Source organism: Trichogramma pretiosum, unplaced genomic scaffold (genome assembly GCF_000599845.2).
Source record: "Trichogramma pretiosum strain Unisexual culture from Peru unplaced genomic scaffold, Tpre_2.0 scaffold109, whole genome shotgun sequence".
NCBI lineage: Eukaryota > Metazoa > Arthropoda > Insecta > Hymenoptera > Trichogrammatidae > Trichogramma > Trichogramma pretiosum.
Genome location: NW_019640787.1, coordinates 327,810 through 348,764, shown reverse-complemented (window position 1 = coordinate 348,764; position 20,955 = coordinate 327,810). Strand labels below are relative to the sequence as shown.

At 43.4% G+C, this 20,955-nt stretch overlaps 3 protein-coding genes across 4 annotated transcripts in view; 2 read left to right on the top strand and 1 right to left on the bottom strand.

Moving 5' to 3' along the window:
* Window positions 1–2,675: 2,675 nt before the first annotated feature.
* LOC106654006 lies at window positions 2,676–3,849 on the top strand. Of its 2 annotated transcripts, XM_014373693.2 has the most exons (4): window positions 2,676–2,849; window positions 2,918–2,979; window positions 3,199–3,572; window positions 3,658–3,849. In XM_014373693.2, exons 2-4 carry the CDS (start codon window positions 2,940–2,942, stop codon window positions 3,781–3,783), a joined length of 540 nt encoding a protein of 179 aa, XP_014229179.1. In that variant the 5' UTR covers window positions 2,676–2,849; window positions 2,918–2,939; the 3' UTR covers window positions 3,784–3,849. The 2 variants fall into 2 exon arrangements, with proteins under 2 accessions (XP_014229179.1, XP_014229178.1); XM_014373692.2 differs by having other exon boundaries at window positions 2,677–2,979.
* Window positions 3,850–3,866: 17 nt separating this feature from the next.
* On the bottom strand, window positions 3,867–5,986 carry LOC106654005 (elongation factor Ts, mitochondrial). Its single transcript, XM_014373691.2, has 4 exons — window positions 5,806–5,986; window positions 5,352–5,507; window positions 4,745–5,270; window positions 3,867–4,236 (listed from the first exon to the last, which is right to left on the bottom strand). Exons 2-4 carry the CDS (start codon window positions 5,505–5,507, stop codon window positions 4,013–4,015), a joined length of 906 nt encoding a protein of 301 aa, XP_014229177.1. The 5' UTR covers window positions 5,806–5,986; the 3' UTR covers window positions 3,867–4,012.
* A 366-nt stretch (window positions 5,987–6,352) lies between these two features.
* The window catches only part of LOC106653945 (dynein heavy chain 7, axonemal), a 41,414-nt gene continuing 26,811 nt past the window's right edge, over window positions 6,353–20,955 (top strand). The window contains exons 1-19 of the mRNA XM_023463523.1: window positions 6,353–7,009; window positions 7,114–7,244; window positions 7,393–7,546; window positions 7,621–7,770; window positions 7,842–8,030; window positions 8,102–8,205; window positions 8,284–8,553; window positions 8,628–8,932; window positions 9,000–9,354; window positions 9,431–9,904; window positions 9,974–10,794; window positions 10,861–10,976; window positions 11,693–13,078; window positions 13,522–13,719; window positions 13,782–14,478; window positions 18,617–19,107; window positions 19,196–19,369; window positions 19,471–19,640; window positions 19,887–20,892. Of these exons, the coding sequence (XP_023319291.1) occupies window positions 6,353–7,009; window positions 7,114–7,244; window positions 7,393–7,546; window positions 7,621–7,770; window positions 7,842–8,030; window positions 8,102–8,205; window positions 8,284–8,553; window positions 8,628–8,932; window positions 9,000–9,354; window positions 9,431–9,904; window positions 9,974–10,794; window positions 10,861–10,976; window positions 11,693–13,078; window positions 13,522–13,719; window positions 13,782–14,478; window positions 18,617–19,107; window positions 19,196–19,369; window positions 19,471–19,640; window positions 19,887–20,892 (7,848 nt within the window). The remainder of the gene's footprint in view (window positions 7,010–7,113; window positions 7,245–7,392; window positions 7,547–7,620; window positions 7,771–7,841; window positions 8,031–8,101; window positions 8,206–8,283; window positions 8,554–8,627; window positions 8,933–8,999; window positions 9,355–9,430; window positions 9,905–9,973; window positions 10,795–10,860; window positions 10,977–11,692; window positions 13,079–13,521; window positions 13,720–13,781; window positions 14,479–18,616; window positions 19,108–19,195; window positions 19,370–19,470; window positions 19,641–19,886; window positions 20,893–20,955) is intronic.

The following is a 20,955-nucleotide window of genomic DNA, read 5'->3' as shown; positions in this document are numbered from 1 at the left end:
AATAATAGTTGACCACTGTATATACGACGGGAGAGGATCGAGAAAGGAAAAGAGGCCTCCGCGAGCTGCGAGCGCTGTGCGCACAAGGATGTAAAATACGGCATGCGTGGCCCAGTGCTGCATAAAGAAGGTGGCATATACGTACATGCATAACGTATATCCAGGGCACGCGAGTGCGCGCACACGCGCGTACACGCCAACATAATGTAGGCAGGATGAAGTATACAAATAGGATGCAGGAGGAGGAGGGGGACTCTTGGCACTCTCTAGCTAGCTATATACAGCTCGCATGGTGTCCGGAAATGGGTCCGGAACAGCGCGGTGGGCCCCACGCTGCAGCGCACTCGCTGCAGCAGCCAGCCGTGACCGCGACCATCGCATCCTCTTATTATTATTACCATGCACATGTGTACACGTATATATAGGGTACGTGAGTGCTCCGGTACACGCTATACGTAACAGGTATATACAGCAAAAAAAAAGTCAACTAGTAGCGAGAGGCCCGCTATGTGTATGCATAGCATTAATATAATATAATTTAATGTGTGTAATAGGGGTACCTATATAGCGGACACCTGCTCGAGGCTTGAGCTCTGTGGCGAGGCAGCTCCGTCAAATTTCGGCCTGCGATATGAATAATATTGAATATTGTAATAATATGTTGCCCCCCCTTTGAATCTCGTTGCGGTGTTTGATTCGGCGTTGTGTGAATTTTTGAAAAAAATCGTTTGAGATCGGTGCGAATCGTTACGCTCGCGAGAGATCATTGAAAGGCTGCCATGATCATTTACCGATCTTCGTTCAATAATACATCGAGTTGTTTTGCTCATTGCTTTGCTCAGATGATAATATAAGTATTTAGCCGATTTAACAACTCGACGACGTTGGAAATACAAATTTCCACGTTACATCATTGAAACGTTGTATTAAATTTTCCTCGTATAGACACTCAATTATTATATTTGTTCATTAAATCATTTTTCTTTCATGTTTTTTAATCTTCTAATGGTCAATTTGTAAAATTTAAAATCCGCATAAGATATTTTAAGAAAATATTCTTGATTTTTCTGTAAATTTGCGAATCTCTTTCGTTGTTCGTTGTTGCGACAGCCAGATTGCAGTTAATGACGAAGTTGAAAGACGATATTTTACGACAATTTGAACCGTGTCAATGAAAAGTTATATCGAAACAATCTCCAACGTTATTTAAATTTTTCATTTCGGCGAGCATCATCGATCGAGCCTCGTCGTTTTTTTTTCTTCTTACAATTATCGCAATTACTTTCTAGCTCCATCCGCGCAGCCGTTTATCACATATAATAATAACGCATCGGAAAACTTATAACGGTATAAAGACGGGATGGTCAGTGCGAATTATTATATACTATACATACATAGAATACTATGCATAGAAAGGTCACAGAGCTGCGTGTATGTACAGTGGATGGAAGAAAATTTTCTGTAGCCTGCGAGCAGCAGCAGCAGTTTCGATCCTACACTATACAGCTGCAGCAACGATAATAAGGCGCGCGCGCGCGCACAGGTCAATCGGCAATTTTTATATCTTATCTGCGCGCGCCGATCACTGCCCCACGGGTACGTACCGTTATTCGGACGATTGTTCCCGATATTCCCGATCCTAGCTCTCAACGCGTGCATAATGCGCGTTTATAAAAGACGTCGAGATGGTTTTTTTAACGATCTCGTGCCGATTCTAAATGCGTGTACGTAAACGGCGAAATTATGTCTTGAGGTTTTTTTGTCTTGTTTTTTCAGCAATTCGTCACGTTACAACCGGAAAGCTCGGAGCTTCGTTATCGTTAAAAGGGATTATTTTTCGCGACGATTTAACATTTACGATGAATGAAAATTGATTCAGAAAGTCAGAGTAGCTCGTCTTTCGTTATCATTCGCTGAGTTTTTGCGAATAATTACGATTTGAAAGTGGGCTGAAGTATGCGTGTGCGCGCATGCAAGTAATTGTCCAAGCATACGAGTATCCGTTCGCACGTGTATACCACACAATTATGCATTCAAGTTTTTTTCATAATTGTAAACTTTCTCGTTCTAAACTCCTCTATGCTTTATAATAAAACGGAACCGATCTTCGATCGTTTACAAAACAAAAAAAAAAAAAAATAGTATATAAAAAGAGACGACGATCGAAACTTGACTCTTATTTGAAATTAATTTTATGCCCGAGCTTGCAGCGCAGCGAGAAACTTTCTAACTACATCCAGTTTCCAATTCGAATAATCCGATGAGAAATAATAAAATCCTTAATTGATCGTTGATAAGATTCATCGCGTTTCAATTTCATCTACCTGACAAATGAATTTAAAAGATTTTATTAGTTTCGAACGCGTGCCCATTATCCCGCGATAAAAGAGCGAAAAAGTCATGAGCAGTGTTTTTAATTGGCCGTAAACGAATAACCGTAATGCAGTTCGACTAATGGTAAAATAAAATTTTACGATCTCTCATCGAAGTATAGAATTTCAATAATGGCCCAGTACAATATTTAATTGTAAGCGAATATTAAAAGTCCCGCTGCTGCACAGGCCTCGTTGTGTCTCTCTGATCATATGTGCCTTTTGTTTACAAACACAAAATCGACATAATACACATCGATCGCGCGTTTATTACGACGAGAGAGAGAGAGAGAGGGAAAAATTTTCTGCTACCCGCAGTGGCGTGTTGTCATCATTATACACCAGTAGGTTTCCGTGCACCCCTTTGTTTTGCCGGGTGTAACGTGCCACGATCTCTTCAATTTTTTTTGTTTTATTTATTTATTCACCGGCAAATAAAAGATAGTGTTTCAACATCGCGAGAAAATGTTGAACAAGGTTAGAAGCTTTTTCGGCGGCTCGCCGAAAAACGACAAAGAAGTGAATAATTCCTCGTGGTGTTACAGAAATCGTTATGCCAGAGACTCGATGGAGCGCCAAGAAACAGCTGACGATGATCGTGGAAGCAGTAAATATATAACAACATATTAGATTACTTCATAACGCCGCATTCATACGCTCGTTGTCAACCCGAGAGATCATTTTTTTTTTCCTCTCCTTCCTTTACGAGAGAGAAAATCATTCGCACGCACACACGCGCCATCATCGCCCGCTATTCAAAAATCAAAAAGCTTCAATTGGTATACACACAACCCCCCGTTTTTTTATGTTTGCCATCGATCGACAGGTAACAGCAGCGATAATTATCTAATCGAAGACACTTCTCCGCGTTTGTTAAGATCGAAGAGCGACTCGAACCTGACGCCGAGCGACGAGGACAGCTACATGCGTATGCTCAGCTCTTTTCGCTCGTCCCTGGAGCTGCACGACGCGGCGAGGTCGCGCAGCGACCCCGAGTTGGCCGCCGACAACAACGACGATGACGCGGCGGCGGTTAGAGACGAGGTACAGGAGAACGTCATACAGGCGGCTGACAACGAGGTCGACGATTACGAGGATCAGCCGCCCAATTATTACAGCGGCGTGCTAAGAGTGATTCGAACCTACGACACCACGACCAACTCGATGCAGTTGCAGGATGTCAGCATTCTGAACTTTCAGGTAAGTTTCGATCATCTGCCTGTATGATATGTAATGGCTCTGGTCGCTCGATTTCGAGTTTCTTTACAAAGGCACATTGTTTCAGGGCAATATGCATGAACTCAATGAAATCGCGCCCTATTGGAAGAAAGATTGTAGAACTTGGCTGTGGAAATCTCAAAAGTTGCCTGATCGTCTGAGAAAACTCAAACGGGCTCAGCTGTTTAATTAATTATGAATAATTAGTGCCAATGAAACAAACAAACAAAAAATACTCAGTCATTATTCGTGTACAAATAAAATGTACAACTTACATGTTGTATTAGGTTTTTTGTTTTTCTAAAAAAACACTCGCTATTTGTACATTAAACTATTTTTTATGCTTCAAGCATAATTTTTGTCAACAAGTCAGTGAAAATTAACATTTGAATTTTTTTCTTTACAAGTTTGAACTAATTCATTCACCCAGCTGTCTCAACAGCGTCTAAATCTTGCTGTCCCTCGATACTTTCTCCCATTTCAAATCTTGCAAAGTCCAAGATTTGAGTATTTGTTTCGTCTAACAATTGCTGAACTTTAATAGTGGGGTCTAGAATGAACTCTTGATGTATCAAAGTAGCTTCGTCATCAGAACTTTGAGCAGGTTCGTCAACTTCTGGATTACCAATTTTGGTTGGATTCATACCTATGAAAAAATATTAAAATTATATTAAGCCAAATAACATTTTTTTTCAACAAGTAATGCAAAACTGGTAAGTTTATAGACCAGAAATAGTGACTGTAGCTTGCTAAGTGTATTTTACTGTAAAAAAAATTTTTTTTTTTCATTTTTTTCAATGAATAAAAAGTTATTCATATAAAAATGTTGTGACAAAATTCAGTAGATTGACTGTGATCTTGCTTACATGGAATTGACTTAACTTTAAAGTAAATGGAATCTTTAATTTAGTTTTTATAACTTTAAAAAACAAGCTATCCCGTAAGTGATTATTTGAAATAACTCATAAGACAATTTGTGGTAAAAAATTGTAGATTTCAATTGTGTCAATGTTTTAAACATTGTAATTCAGCTTCTAGATGATTGTTTAACTACTCATTGGAAAAAATGAGAAAAATATTATTAAAATTGAAGCATATTACAATATTAATAGTGTGCTTGGCCTTTAATACGTAATAGGCACATGACTACTAACCAATTATATGTTGGCATAATTGTTTTCCTAATTCAATTGGATCATCTTGAGTTTTGAATGCCAACAATGCACCGTACTTTCCATATAAAACTTTTCCAGGTTCACTGGCAGCAGGATGAGAAAATCCAACAAGATGTACATCATTGGGAACACTCATACACAGGGCACGCTTGACAGCTATATTTTCTCCTAGAGTACCAATTGCCAGTGCAGAATGATCAGCTACACTAATTCCATCATGAGCTGACAATGATTTTAGAGCATCTGCATCCAACATAAATCTGTTGTGACCATTCAATCCAACACTAAGATTATGTTTGAGAACAGCGTCAGCTACAACTTCAGCGAGTCCATGGAAATCTTTGTTTTTGGCAACAAAGTCTGTCTCGCAATTGATTTCAATAAGTGCACCGTGAGCTTGGTTTGTGATTACTGCAATAAGACCTTGACTAGTTGTTCTTCCTTGGAGCTTCTGAGCTTTCGACCAGCCCAGAGCTTGAGCCTGATCTCTCAACCACTTTTCTGCCTAAAAGTAATATCAAAAATAACATGACAGTTCATACGTTAAAAATTACTCGTCCTTAAAAAACTATTGCGTATGACAGACCTTCTCTACGTCGTTCTCATGAAGTTCCAAAGCTTTTTTACAATTTGCAAATGTGTAACCTGTTTTCTTCCTCAACTTGGCCAATAGAGACTTGTTGCTGGCCTGCCACAGAACGTTGTTGGTGCTTATGCATCGTGTTATGTTTTTGAACAGCATCTGTGGGAAAAAGAGTTTTCACTTAGCAATTTTAATTCAAAAAATGATACCCTAAGCCAGTGCACGGTATCGCTGCAGCTTAACCTAAAAACGACAATAGCAATGCACGTTCACGCGCACCGGTACATGGATTGCTTTCTTGCAACGAAGAAGCACGTTTTAAGCTTGCAGGATGAGGAAGATGAAAAAATCGCCAAGGTTTCGGGAAAATCGATCGCATTCGAGGTTGCCTTAGAGACAAAATACTCGATTCGAGGTAATGTTACTTGTGTGCAACGCGTAGACGGTGTGTACTCACGATTTCCAACGCTGGCTCCGCAATTGAGATGCAGCTGGGGTCGTTTCTCTTTGGTATATGCCTTTTGGGTAATAACAATAATTGTGATTTCCAATGAATCACACGCTGTCAAATTGTTCGTGAACAACCGGTGCAGCAGCAAGCAACGCGTCAAAATCTGATCATCGAGTATTGCCGAACATCACATAATAATAGCAGACGCGTCTGCAGCGGCTGCGCGCGCACATCGCGACAGTGTATACGTGCATAAACACGCACACATAGATGGTAAAGAGAAAAGTTGACACGGCGGATTCTTACAAAAGTTTACGAGGCGAATCGACGACGACTCATCGACGTTTGCGACGTTCATTTTTGCAATTATGACTTAGTGGGTGTTGTAGCATAATACACTTCTATGTATAAACATAATAAACTAGATACATTTACAGGTTAATCGATGGGTGCAATGGATCGAGTCATGAAACAAGACTCGATTTTTCATCGATCAGCCAACTCAACCGATTTCTACAAGTGAAAACGTCATCGCGAAGATCGAACTGCCACGATGTGCGAGCCAACGAAGCGATCCAAGGAATCTCGTCACGGGCCGGCATACGGTCGGGATGGATTCTGCGGATCGAGCATCAGCTCGCTCACGACGAATCCGACCGTATCGTCGTCGTCGTTGGTCGATTGCGACCCGGACATCGTGGAGCCAGCTGCGTCGTCCGTCTCGCGAAGCTGCCTCAAGACCTACGAATTTCCATTCCCGCCGAGGACTTGTTCGGCTCCACCGAACAGCAACAAACGCCGCAAACTCCACGACTCCGCGGGCGAGTACACTCGGGTGCGCCTGAGAAAGGAGGAGTTCCGCAAGAAGATCGTCGACGTTGTCATGAAGCAGCAGCAGCGACATTGCGGCGACGGCGACGGCGACGACGACGACGAGGAAGAAAACGACGCCAAGCTGATGTCGCAGTTTCGCTACTACATCAGCAGCGGCCTGGACACTCTGAACGTCGCGCCCATCGACGCCGAGGTGCTCGCTTCGATTCTCGCCCTCGTCCCGGCTAAGCACAAGACAGCCCATCGGGCCGAGTTTCTCAAGAAGCTCGTCAACGAGGTCAAGGACGACTTCATCTGGACCATCAAGAAGTCCATTGTCGAGTTCGCGCTGCAGGATCGTCGAAAGGACGACGACGACTACGATCACTCAATTCGAGTATTATTATATATAATTTTGTCTTTCGCTTTCGCTGCATAGAGATTATCTCGAATGAGAATCGTCTTTACTTTATTTTTTATTTTTTATTTTTTTCGTTGCAGCAATCCACGGTGATAGACTCGCTCGTCGACTCGAGGACTTTCAATTTGCGCAAACGCAAAATCAGAGACAATCTCAATCTAATCAATCCGTGTATGAAAATGTCCTGGAATCATTGGGGAAAGAGATTTCGGTAAATTGAATCACTTCAATTTCTATACCCACCATCCTTCTACTCCGCTGCTGCTCTCTTCGTTAAGCTTATATATGTCGTTTGCTTCTTTCTCCATTTTTTTTGTGTCTTTTGTCGTCTGTCTCTCTCTCTCGCTCATTGCGTCCAGTGATTTTTCGTTAATCGACTTGAACGAGATTAAAGAGCATCCCGGCTGCTGGGATTTAATGGAATTTCAAAGTTTCATCGACAAGCAGGTTCAAAGTGCCGTGAGATACTTGAAGGTCCAGTGGTTCGGCGGGATACAGGAGATATTTCTCGTGGTAATGATTCGGTTTTCTTCATCTTGGTATATAGATTTTGTTTCGGCGCTGTGATGAATTAATCAATTTTGCAGAACAACAAAAAAAATCTCGTACCGAGTCCAGTGGATACGAGAAATTTTCACAGGTTCTTCAGCTGCATCGCCAAGCTCATGGAATCTCAACTGTTGGCCATTTACAAGAACAGTCAAAAAAATTTCATGTCTTACATTTTGGATGTCAAGGTAAAGTATTAAATCTTAACATTAGCTTTTGCACAAGGAAGATTATGAGATCAAACATTATTTTTCGTCAGGATACGTGCAACACATACAGACTCGACGTAAACATCAAGTCGAGAGAAATCGCGTTCAATCCGCCGATGCACAATTTCAAAAGTATCCTTGGCAGTGCACTCGACTCGATGAGCGACGCCGTTATGGTGTTCGATCAACTCGAAACTCAACTGTATTTAGATTGGTCCGGGCCAAAAACGTTGCTCAAGGTTCAATTTTTTTGATTTAATATTTTACCGACAATTTTCTTCCTCTTCAAGAAAAATTATAATTAATTTAGCCGAGTGTTTCGAGAGACGTGATCGACAATTTTAAGCAACAAATCGTTCAAGTCATCGATGAGCAAAGAGTCGAACCGGAAAGTATAATCGAGAAGCTTCAAGTGTACGAATATTTTTTCAAATTAAATTTTGGTAAAATCGATATACTTCGTCCGTCGACTCATAATTGAATTCCGCGCAGGTTCAAGAAATATTTCGACGATTCGGAGATGCTGAAAGTCAAAGATTTCATATCGGACAAGGAGAAGACTTTCGAGGAGTATCGAGAGCTCATATGCTACCTGAGCGATCTGGAGAATCAAATTATTTTGGAAAACGACGCGACCGTCTGGACGACGCTGTTCGAGATAAACCAGAAAGATTTTCTCAAGCTCGCCGCCGACAATGTGTCGTCTTTCAAGAACATGTTATTGGATGAGCTGATATCGCGCTACAAAATTCTGGTAAAAAGGTCGCTACTCGATGAACAATTGTCGTACGAACGGTTTTCACGATCGAACACTGAATAACGATAATAATCAACAGCGTCGAGCAAGAGTACGCCAAGATCAACGAGCGCGCCGAAAGTTTTCCACCGAGTACGTCCGCGCTGATGGAAATGATCGAGTACATGAAAACCGTGGAGGACAGCCTCTTGAAGAAGTTGAAGCTGAAATTGCGCGAGATCATTCACAACATACTGTTTCTGTCGGATTTTCATCTGCTTACCGATCAGGAGATACTGGAAAATAACGCGGTCTTCCGATGGCACCACAGAATGCCCCAAATTTTGGACAACAACAAGATACTGGTCGAGAATAAAACTCGCGAATTTCAAGAGGCTCTGAAGAGTAAGTAAATCGCTCGTTTTGGCCTTGAACTTTCGCTCGTAACTAATGTCACTTTCGATAATTACAGTGCGATATCAGAAATTCGCCGAGGAATTGGAGACCTACTCGAAATTGGTCGAGGAGTACCAGTACCTGGGCGACATCGAGGAGGTGTTTCGCTACCAGAAGAAGGGCCAGGTGCTGGAGAACAAACTGATGCACGCCATGGAGAAGATCGACAAGTTCAACGAGGAGGAGAACGCCTTCGGCTGGGAGGTCACTCAGTATCCTCTGCGGAAGGAGGTGGCGGACCGATTGGCGCCCTACAAGAAGCTCTACGACGTCACCTGCGACTATCTCACCAAGTACGACAAGTGGATGACGGCCATGGTGGGCACCTATCATCCGGAGGACATCGAGATGGACGTATCGAGCGCTTTCAGGTACACTATCATTGTTATTCCTACTCGAACGAATGAAAATAAAAATAAAAAAAAAAATTACTCATTTTCATCGCAGGACGATATTCAAGCTGGAGAAATCGTTTCACGAGCCCGAGCCGAAGAGGCTCGCCGAGGCGGCCCGCGAGCGCATCGAGCTGCTCAAGGAGCGCATGTCGGTGGTCATGACGCTCGGCAATCCGGGCCTGAAGGAGCGCCACTGGGCGCGCATATCGGCCATCGTCGAGCGCCAGATCAAGCTCGACGAGAATCTCACTCTGAAGCGGATACTGGACATGCAGCTGGACGGCTACATCGAGCAGTTCGAGACGATCGCCGAGGCCGCGACCAAGGAGAACAATCTCGAGAAGACCATGCAGAAGATGGAGAGAGACTGGGTCGACCTGAACTTCGTGATAAATCCGTACAAGGATTCGGGCACCTACGTCGTGGCGGCCATCGACGACATTCAGTTGATTCTCGACGATCACATAATGAAGACGATGACGATGAAAAATTCGCCCTACATACAGCCGTTCGAGGAGCAAATTTTGTAATTTTTATAAAAACAACACTGATAATGTGTACTTTCAAGCTATATTCATTAGTATTATTATTTCAGACGTTGGGAGAGGAAATTACACCTGCTGCAGAATATTCTAGACCAGTGGCTATCCGTGCAAGGCACCTGGATGTATCTCGAGCCGATATTCTCGTCGCCCGACATACAGCAACAGATGCCCGAGGAGGGCAAAAAGTTCTCCGTCGTCGACAAGACCTGGCGCGACATCATGCGCACCGTCCAGATCGATCCGCGCGTCATGCGCGTCATCGAGATCGACAAGATCCTCGACAGGCTCAAAAAAAACGTCGCCCTGCTCGAGCTCATACAGAAGGGCCTCAACGATTATCTGGAGAAGAAGCGACTGATCTTTCCGCGATTCTTCTTTCTGTCGAACGACGAGCTGCTGGAGATACTGTCGGAGACGAGGGACCCGACTCGCGTCCAGCCCCATCTGAAGAAGTGCTTCGAGGGCATCGCCTATCTGACCTTCGACGACGATCTCAACGTGCTGGAGATACAGTCGGCCGAGGGCGAGGTGGTCGGTCTGTGCGACGTGATCTCGACCTCGGCCGCTCGGGGCCAGGTCGAGAAGTGGCTCGTCGAGCTCGAGGCCGACATGCGCAAGAGCGTGCGCGATCAGGTCGCGCGAGCGATCGAGGCCTATCGCAGCAAGCCCCGCACCCAGTGGGTGCTGGAGTGGCCCGGCCAGACGGTGCTCTGCGTCGGCCAGCTCTACTGGACGCAGCAGATCGAGCGCGCGATGGCCGACGCGGGCCTGGACGGCCTGAAGATGTACTGGAGGCAGTGCCAGCAGGAGCTGAACGACATCATTCTGCTCGTGAGGGGCAAGTTGTCGAAGCAAAATCGTGTCACTTTGGGTAGGTATCCTATTATTTATTGTTCATTTTCAAGGAAATGATGCTAGGATTTTTAATTTTTCACAGAGGCATTGGTGACGATCGATGTCCACGGCAAAGATGTGTTGAAGGGTTTGTGTGACGAGGCTGTATCGGTCAATACCGACTTCAAGTGGCTTTGTCATCTTAGATATTACTGGCAGGTATAGTAAATCCTCGATAACTCGAAATTAGACTCTGACATCAACATCCTCTATTAATTAATATAGTAAAAAATCGTCTTGATATTTTGAAATGAAAATTTGAATTTCGAGTCATTGAACTATCTTGATAATTCAAAGTCAAAATTTTAATTGTTTATGTTATACTAAAATATACACCCAAATACGTATAGAAATATAGTAGTTCAGAATAAATGTGTATATTGTAATACGTTAAACTTTATAATAAAACTAGACTTTAATATGTGCGCGCTACGCGCGCATGGAACTCTTATGAGTATGTCATTTAATATATGAAAGATATTATTAACTACAGAGGGCGTATATAGATGACACTAAAATATTTCTTGTACTTACATGAAGTTGGCTCTAAGAGGGTTCAATTCGATCTATAATCGCAATGGCTCTTATATTAATTAGAAATAATTCATACTGCAATAGGAAAGTAAAGCAATCAAAAAGTTAAAAGGAGTAGAATGTTTCATTGAATCAAGTTATGAAATACCAAATGATTTTTTTTGTTACAAAATTAGAATTATCTCTAAAAGCAAAATGACAAAAAAATTTGATATCTTATTTTGAATAAAATTTAATTTAATGTCATAAAAAAATTGATTACATGAATAATTAGAATTGCCTTCAAGTATCAAATAATTACGATTCGCATTCAGTGATTCTAAAATGACTTACAAATTTAGGAAAACAACATGATCACCTACATGATCAACAGTCACCTGGCCTACGGCTACGAGTACCTCGGCAACACGTCGCGCCTCGTGATCACGCCGCTCACCGATCGCTGCTACCGCACCCTCTTCGGCGCGCTCAGTCTGCATCTGGGCGGCGCGCCCGAGGGCCCGGCCGGCACCGGCAAGACCGAGACCACCAAGGACCTGGCCAAGGCCGTGGCCAAGCAGTGCGTCGTGTTCAACTGCTCCGACGGCATGGACTATCTGGCCCTCGGCAAATTCTTCAAGGGTCTGGCCTCGTGCGGCGCCTGGTCCTGCTTCGACGAGTTCAATCGCATCGATCTCGAGGTCCTTTCGGTCGTCGCCCAGCAGATACTCACCATTCAGCGCGGCATCAATTCGGCCTCGGACACGCTGCTGTTCGAGGGCACAGAGATCAGCCTCGACCCGACCTGCGCCGTGTTCATCACCATGAATCCGGGCTACGCCGGTCGCTCCGAGCTGCCCGACAATCTCAAGGCGCTGTTTCGCTCGGTCGCGATGATGGTGCCCGATTACGCCCTCATATCCGAGAACACCCTCTACTCGTACGGCTTCTACAACGGCCGGCCTCTGGCCGTGAAGATCGTCACCGCCTACAAGCTGTGCTCGGAGCAGCTCAGCAGCCAGTGCCACTACGATTACGGCATGCGCGCCGTCAAGTCCGTCCTCATCGCCGCGGGCAATCTCAAGCTCAAGTATCCGGACGAGTCCGAGGACATACTGCTGTTGCGCAGCATCAAGGACGTGAATCTGCCCAAGTTCCTGAGCCAGGATCTGCCGCTGTTCCAGGGCATCGTGTCGGATCTGTTCCCGGGCGTGAAGCTACCCGAGCCCGACTACACTCACCTCAACGCTTGCGTGCGCGAGGCCTGCGTCCGAGCCAATCTCCAGTGCACCGACTTCTTTCTCTTCAAGATCCAGCAGATCTTCGAGATGATGATCGTGCGCCACGGCTTCATGATCGTCGGTCTGCCATTCGGGGGCAAGACCTGCGCCTATCGCGTGCTGGCCGAGGCGCTCGGCCTGCTGGAGGAGCGCGGTCTGATGGACGAGCACCGGGTCGAGATCACCGTGATCAATCCAAAGTCCATCACGATGGGCCAGCTGTACGGCCAGTTCGATCCGGCGTCGCACGAGTGGCGCGACGGCGTGCTGGCGGTCAAGTATCGCGAGTTCGCCACGTCGACCAACAAGAATCGCAAGTGGCTGATCTTCGACGGGCCGGTGGACGCGATCTGGATCGAGAACATGAACACGGTGCTGGACGACAACAAGAAGCTCTGCCTGATGTCGGGCGAGATCATACAGTTGGCGCCCACCACCAGCATGATATTCGAGCCGATGGATCTCGAAGTTAGTGATGGAGGCTTTGTTTTAGACTTGACGGTTTTTTTTTCATTTTTTCTTACTTAAATACACTACAATGTTGTGAACTGAAAACGTAAAATTACTTTCGACTTTGGATACGTTTTCCTACACTTCTTTATTTTTATTTTTTAAAACTTCTTTATTTTTTAAAACTCTATTCTTGAATAAAAGAAACATTGATTATAAATATTGAAATCAATAAAATAATGCTTAGGGAAATGTTAAAATGTATAAAAATGTATAAAATTATGTATCAGTTCCAACAATATATCATAACGCACACAGTAATGAATTCGAATGTTCATAAATGTATTGACTATCCAAAATCGTCGGTAATTATCCTTTTTTTTTACATTTTATTACTGTTCACAATTCAAGTGCGATAGTTTTAACTTTTATTTTTACTCATTTTGAAATTTTAATACCAGGTAGCGTCGCCAGCCACTGTCTCTCGCTGTGGCATGATCTACATGGAGCCGGTTTCCTTGGGCTGGGAGCCTCTGCTGCTCTCGTGGATGAACACGTTGCCGAAATCATTCGGCGAGCATAGAAAAACACAGCTGAGGGACATGTTCTTGCGATTCTGTCCGGTGCTGCTGTACTTCATCAGACGTTGCGGAGTCAAAGTAAACTTAACTTTTTTTCATTGTATAAAAATGAAATTAATCATTGAAACGATCGCACGCAGGAAATGATTACCATGCCGGACGCCAATCTCGTCAAATCCGTGATGCACCTCTACGATTGTTTCTGCGACGATTTCACGGACGAGGCGTACGTGGAGAAGATATCGGATCTCGAGATGAGGGCCCAGATCGAGGGCTGCTTCTTCTTCTCGTGCATCTGGGCCCTCGGCAGCACGATCCTGCCCTCGTATCGCGAGAAATTCAGCCTACTGTTTCGCGGCCTGATGGAGCGCGAGTTCCCGATCGAGGTGCACGCGCAGTTCGGCCTGCCGAGCGAGGTGCCGCCGCTGCGCAAGCCCTACGTCACGCTGCTGCCTGGCGAGGGCCTCGTGCACGACTATCGCTACGTGAAGGAGGGCAAGGGCCACTGGGAGCCCTGGGCCGCGGAGCTGCTCAACGACGCGCCGATACCGCGCGACCTGCCCGTCAATCAGATCATCGTGCCGACCGTGGAGACGGTGCGCTATCTGCATCTCATCAAGATGCTCGTGCTGCACCAGAAGCCGGTGCTGCTGGTCGGGCCGACGGGCACCGGCAAGTCCGCCTACATCAGCGAGTTTTTGCTGAAGAAGAACGACCCGAAGGTCTACAAGCCGCTGTTCGTCACGTTCTCGGCGCAGACGACGGCCAACCAGACGCAGGACATCATTATGAGCAAGCTGGACAAGCGGAGGAAGGGCCTGTACGGTGCTCCGCCAGGTATGTATATAAACTCGAAATGAAAATGAAGTTCTCTCGCAAGTTGCTGGCGCGATTGCCCTTGACTTACACTACTGGATCGCTTACGACGATTCGAAAAGTATTTCGCAAAATGCGTTTGCATTGAAATGAAGAAACTAAATTGAGAATATAAAAAAAATTAAAATTCAATCAATTGAATTGAAATTAAAAATCAGTAAACAGCTGATTAAGAGTAAAAATTAAAATTAAACTAAAAACATGTAAACTTGCAGAACAGCAGTTAGAAAATAAACTGCGACCAAAATTACAAAAAAATAAAAATCCAAGCAAGCTAATAATTTGATAAAAAAACAAACATTAAAAATCAACAAAAGTTACATGAAATTCCAGGAAGAAACTTCATCTAAGTAAAAGGATTCTGAAGTTTCACTTCTGGTGGTTGAATTGTCTAGAATACATTGTATATGAAAACGCCAGAAGTGAAACTTCAGAGTCTTTTTCCTTGAGTGAAGTTTATTTTTGCATACAACGAACGATAACCGCTCAATGAACTAATTTAATATTTTAATTCATCAATCCACAAAATAATAAATAATTTTACCCAAAATAATAAATAATTTTTAATAAAAATTTACTTTCGAAGCTACAATTGAAAGTTAAAGAAAATAATTAAAGTACGAGTCACTTTTTAATAAACCAAATAATTATAAATACATCTTAATCCTCTTGAATAACTCTTTTTCTTACCTGATGACTCTCAATCATATTTCTTTTATAGAATGAATAACACAATTTGTGAATGTTGCTTGTTGGGGGTTTTGGGAAAGTACTTAATTTTGGAAGGCAGAAAAATTTCTCGAAAGAATCGTCGCCAAGTTAGAATTCTAAATTTATTTAAGTATGGCAAGAATAGTGTATAAACAGATAAATCAGTACCTTAATTGTAAACAATATGACCATAAACGATTTTGAATTTGTCCCTTGAAAATCATGTTTGTAGTAAAAACAAATTAGTTTGAATGTTGTCTATCCCGACGAAAGAAAATTACATTATCAGAAGATAAATTTTATTCGTTCAATTTCCGTAACAAAAAATCCATCGTTTATTTTAAGCCCCAAAATGGATAAAAGTGATGAGAAATCCGAGGAAATTATCTCAAATGATAATTCAAGTGAACTTGCCATTGTTATTTCAGACGACAAAAGACACGTTTGTGATATTTGCCAGGAGACATTTGCACTAGAATCAACCATGATAACACACCGAGACGCAACTCACAAAGAACAAAAAAATTACTCATGTGACAATTGCGAGAAGAAATTTGAATTTCAAAGTCATTTGAGTAGACACCAAATATCAGAACACAGAAACCGCAAAGATTTTCCATGCGACCAATGTGAGAAGAAATTTGTGACAAAATCGAGTTTGTTGACTCACCAAAAATTGGTACACAAAAATCTCGAAGATTTCACATGCAACAAGTGCGAGAAAAAATTTGAAAATAAATTAACTCTGCTTAAGCACAAAAAAATATTCCACGAAGTTTTTAAAGATAACTTGTGTGAAATGTGCGCCAAGAGATTTGGAAATAAACGAAGTTTGCTGATGCACATAAAAACAGTACACAACAAGCGAGAGAGAAAAATTGGACAAAAGTTAAAATTGACGAAACACCCAAATACAGTCTACGAGGGTCGCAAAGATTTTTCATGCGATAAGTACGAGGAGATATTTGGAAAAAAATATTACCTATGTAACTATTGCGGGAAGAAATTTGGAAATGAATCAAGTTGGCTCTTGCATATGACAACACTTCACGAGGGTCACAAATATTTAGCATACGACAGGGGCCTGAAGAAATTTGAAAATCAAAGCAATTTGAAAATGCACACAAAAACAGTTCAAGAAAGTCGCAAAGATTATTCATGTGACGAATGCGAGAAGAAATTTAAATATAAATCGTCCTTGTGGGAGCACAAAATGACAGTACACGGAAGTCGAAAAGATTACGTATGCGACAAATGCGAAAAAAAATTTGGCCGTAAATCGAGCTTATTTGTGCACAAAATGATATTACACGAAGGTCGTAAAAATTTTCCATGCGACAATTGCGAGAAGATATTCGGAAAAAAGTCAGATTTGATCAGGCACCAACAAACAGTCCACGAAGGTCGCAAAGACTTTGCATGTGACAGATGCGAAAAGAAATTTGGACGAAAAGATCATTTCATTTTTCACCAGAAGACGATACACGATGGTCATAGAGATTATGCATGCGACAAGTGCGAACGAAAATTTGGACACAAATCCAAATTGCTTTACCATCAAATGACAATACACGATGGTCGCACAGATTTTGAATGTGACAAGTGCGAGAAAAAATTTACGCAAAAATCAACTTTGCTTGTCCACCAAAAGACAGTACACGAAAGGCGCAAAGATTTCGCGTGCGACAAGTGCGAGAAAAAATTTGGACTAAAATCGAATTTGTTTAAACATCAAAATATAGTCCATGAAAGTCGCAAGGATTTCGTATGTGACAAATGCGAAATAAATTTTGGACAAAAAGTGCAATTGCTGAGGCACCAGAAGATAAGACACGACGGTTGCAAAGATTATGCATGTGATAAATGCGAACGAAAATTTGGACACAAATCGAATTTGCTTTACCATCAAAAAACAGTCCACGAAGGTCGGAAAGATTTCGCATGTAACAAGTGTGAAAAAAAATTTGGACAGAAAAGTCATTTGCTCTGCCACCAAAGGACGGTACACGAAAGGCGCAAAGATTACGCATGTGAAAAGTGCGAGAAGATATTTGGACATAAATCGAATATGGTAAAGCACCAAAAAACAGTACACAAGGGCCGCAAAGATTTTGGTACTGACAAATGCGAAAAAGAATGATGATTGACAATTGTAAATATTTATAAATACTCAAACACACGTTTCCGAAAATTCCAATAAAAATTGTGCTGAAATAAGTGTGTATTACCTGATCCTCTGGCATCATTACACCTTTGCCCAGTGACGTTTTGCCGTTATCCAATTTCGCGTACTACTTATGCAAGTCTTGGTGCATTTTTTGTCGATATCGTTCATGCAGCTCTTCAAGCAATGATCAGCTGAGGGGTTTTTTACGTCATGTCAGAAACTGTGAATGGGGCGAGCATTTAGTTAGCTAGTGGATTTTTGATAAATCTCACGTAATAATATCGCGTCTCTGTATTTATAAAATATGCATTCGTGAAAGATTTTGATAAATTCGCTGACTGTCCAATAGTTTTGTGAGAAGAGAGATCGGTAAAACAATATGTTCTATAAATAATATGTTCTATAAAAAATTTTAGAATTTAAAAGTAATCGAACAAGTAAAAGTCGAAACAAAAAAATAAGTAAAAAACAAGTAAAAAATTAAAAACGAATTAAAAATTGAAAAATCAAGAAAAAATCAATTTAAATAAAAAAATCTAAAATCAAACAAGTAAAAAGTAAGGCAACAAAAAAACAAAAAACATGAATCAAAAAAACGAGAAAATCAAGAAAAATCAAGAAAAAGAAAAGTCAGAAAATCTCAACACAAGCATCGATGTTTCACATCTGGTGCGCTAATGCTCGAGAAACTACTCTGATTACTTAACTCAATGAGAGGGAACGATTTGATTTGATTGAGTAAGCACCCATTGATTATGCATCAGATGTGAAACATCGATGCTTGTGATGAGATTTTCTCACTTTTCTTTTTCTTGATTTTTCTTGATTTTCTCGTTTTTTTGATTCATGTTTTTTGTTTTTTTGTTTCCTTACTTTTTACTTGTTTGATTTTAGATTTTTTTATTTTAATTGATTTTTTCTTGATTTTTCAATTTTTAATTCGTTTTTAATTTTTTACTTGTTTTTTACTTATTTTTTTGTTTCGACTTTTTGATTTTAAATTGTTAACTTTTTTGGACTATAATTTCTTTGCACGAATTTTCAAAATTATCTCCTTAATTTACTTTGGTTTATACTTTGAAATTGAAATCTTAATTTGTTTGGACTTTATAATTCTATGTGCGATGCTGCGAAAGTGGCACTTTCAACTGCTGCTTTCAAAAAGTCGTTAACACATTTTTTAATTTCCTCCTTCTCGTTCTCCGTTCCCCCCCGCGGCAGGCATGCACTGGGTGATATTCATCGACGACGTGTCGATACCGCAGAAGGAGGAGTACGGCGCGCAGCCGCCGATCGAGCTGCTGCGCCAGTGGCTGGACCACGCGATGTGGTACGACAGGCGCGACATCGCCACGATCCGCCTCGTGGACATGCAGCCGATCTGCGCGATGCTGCCGCCGAGCAGCGGCAAGGACATGACGCCGCGCTTCAAGCGCCACTTCTTCACCATGAGTATCGCCGAGTTCGAGGATCCCGTGATGATGACGATCTTCAGCAAGATACTGGCCTGGCACTTCGACGCCAAGGACTTCAAGCCCGAGTTCCTGGATTACGTGGAGCCGCTGGTGCTCGCCACCCTCGACATCTACAAGGAGACGCTGAAATTTTTGCTGCCCACCCCGGCCAAGTCGCACTATCTGTTCAACTTGCGCGACTTCTCCAGGGTCGTGCAGGGTATACTGCTGTCGCGGCCCGAGGCAACGGTCGACTGGGTAAATTAATTAATTACTCGCGCCCGGACGCGATGCTTCGTTTAATCTTATTTCATTTTTGTTTTCGTTTCCTTTCTCGATCCTCAAGCACGCCCTGAAAAGACTGTGGGTGCACGAGATACTTCGCGTTTACGGCGATCGATTGGTCGACGAGGCCGACACCACTTGGCTGGTCGAGCTGATAAGGCAGGTACTCAGGAAACAAATGGACGAAAATATGAACAAGCTGTTCGCGGATTTCGTCGACGAGTCCGAAGCCAGGGTATCGATCGTATTTCATAATAATGATAAAATAAAATAAAATAATTATACTTGAGAATTGTTCATTATCTTGCGATTTTTTTCATACACGCAATCATCAAGGTGAGCGAAGTCGAGCTGAGAAATTTGATCTACTGCAACTTTCAAGATCCCTTCGCGGAAAAGATGTACATGGAGGTGCCGAACCTGGACGAGTTGGCGCTGGTGGTCGATCAATATCTGCTCGAGTACAATTCTATTTCGAAAAAACCGATGAATCTTGTTTTATTCAGGTACGTGTAAATAATTAAATATCGTCCCGCCGCCGGCCGTGTCGGCGATATACACAATATCAATTATTGAAAACACCGCATACACAAAGAGCAAGCGTGTAAATTTAAGTTTTGCAAGACGCGTCCGCGACGCGCCATGAATAATCGAGCGCGAAGTACTGCTACATACTGCTCTCGGAATACACAGCGAATGATCGATATCGTCCTCTTCTCTCTCGCCCATCTACATTAATCACTGCGTTACAGATTCGCCATAGAGCATCTGTCGAAGCTGTGCCGGATAATGATGCAGCCGAGCAGTCACGCGCTCCTCGTGGGCGTGGGTGGCTCGGGCCGCCAGTCGCTGACCCGGCTCGCCGCGCACATATCCGACTACGACATCTTCCAGGTGGAGATCTCCAAGGTGTACGGCGTCAACGACTGGCACGACGATCTCAAGGACATCCTGCGCAAGACTGCCCAGGCCGAGCTGCACACCGTCTTTCTGTTCACCGACATACAGATCAAGGAGGAGTCCTTCCTCGAGGACATCAGCAACATGCTGAACTCGGGCGAGGTGCCAAATCTGTTTCTGGCCGACGAGAAGGCCGACATCTGCGAGAAGATGCGCCAGATCGATCGGCAGCGCGACAAGTCCGTGCAGACGGACGGCAGTCCCGTGTCCCTCTTCAATCTCTTCGTGCAGACCGTGAAGGAGCAGCTGCACATCGTCGTGGCGATGTCGCCCATCGGCGAGAACTTTCGCGTGCGCATACGCAAGTTCCCGGCGCTGGTCAATTGCTGCACCATCGACTGGCTGCAGCCCTGGCCCGAGGACGCCCTCCAGGCCGTGGCGACCAAGTTCCTCGGCGACATCGAGCTCAAGGACATGGAGCGCCAGGCCTGCATCGAGATGTGCCAGAGCTTTCACACCTCCACCCAGGACCTGTCCAAAGAGTTCCTGCTGCGCGCCAAGCGCTACAATTACGTCACGCCCACGTCCTATCTCGAGCTCATCAGCACCTTCGACAAGATACTGGCGCGTAAGCGCAAGGAGGTGCTGGACGGCAAGAGGCGCTACGTGGCCGGCCTCGAGTCCCTCAATCAGGCCAACGTGCAGGTGGCCAAGATGCAGGACACGCTCAGGGCCCTGCAGCCGAAGCTCATCGAGGCCACCAAGGACGTGGAAAAGGTGCTGTCGATCATCGAGACGGAAACCGCCGAGGCGGCCGAAATCGAGCGCGGCGTCAAGGAAGAGGAGGAAGCAGCTATGGTACGAAAGCAAAAAAAAAAAACAAACTTCTTTTTCACCGACTCGACTATTTTCTTTGCTGCC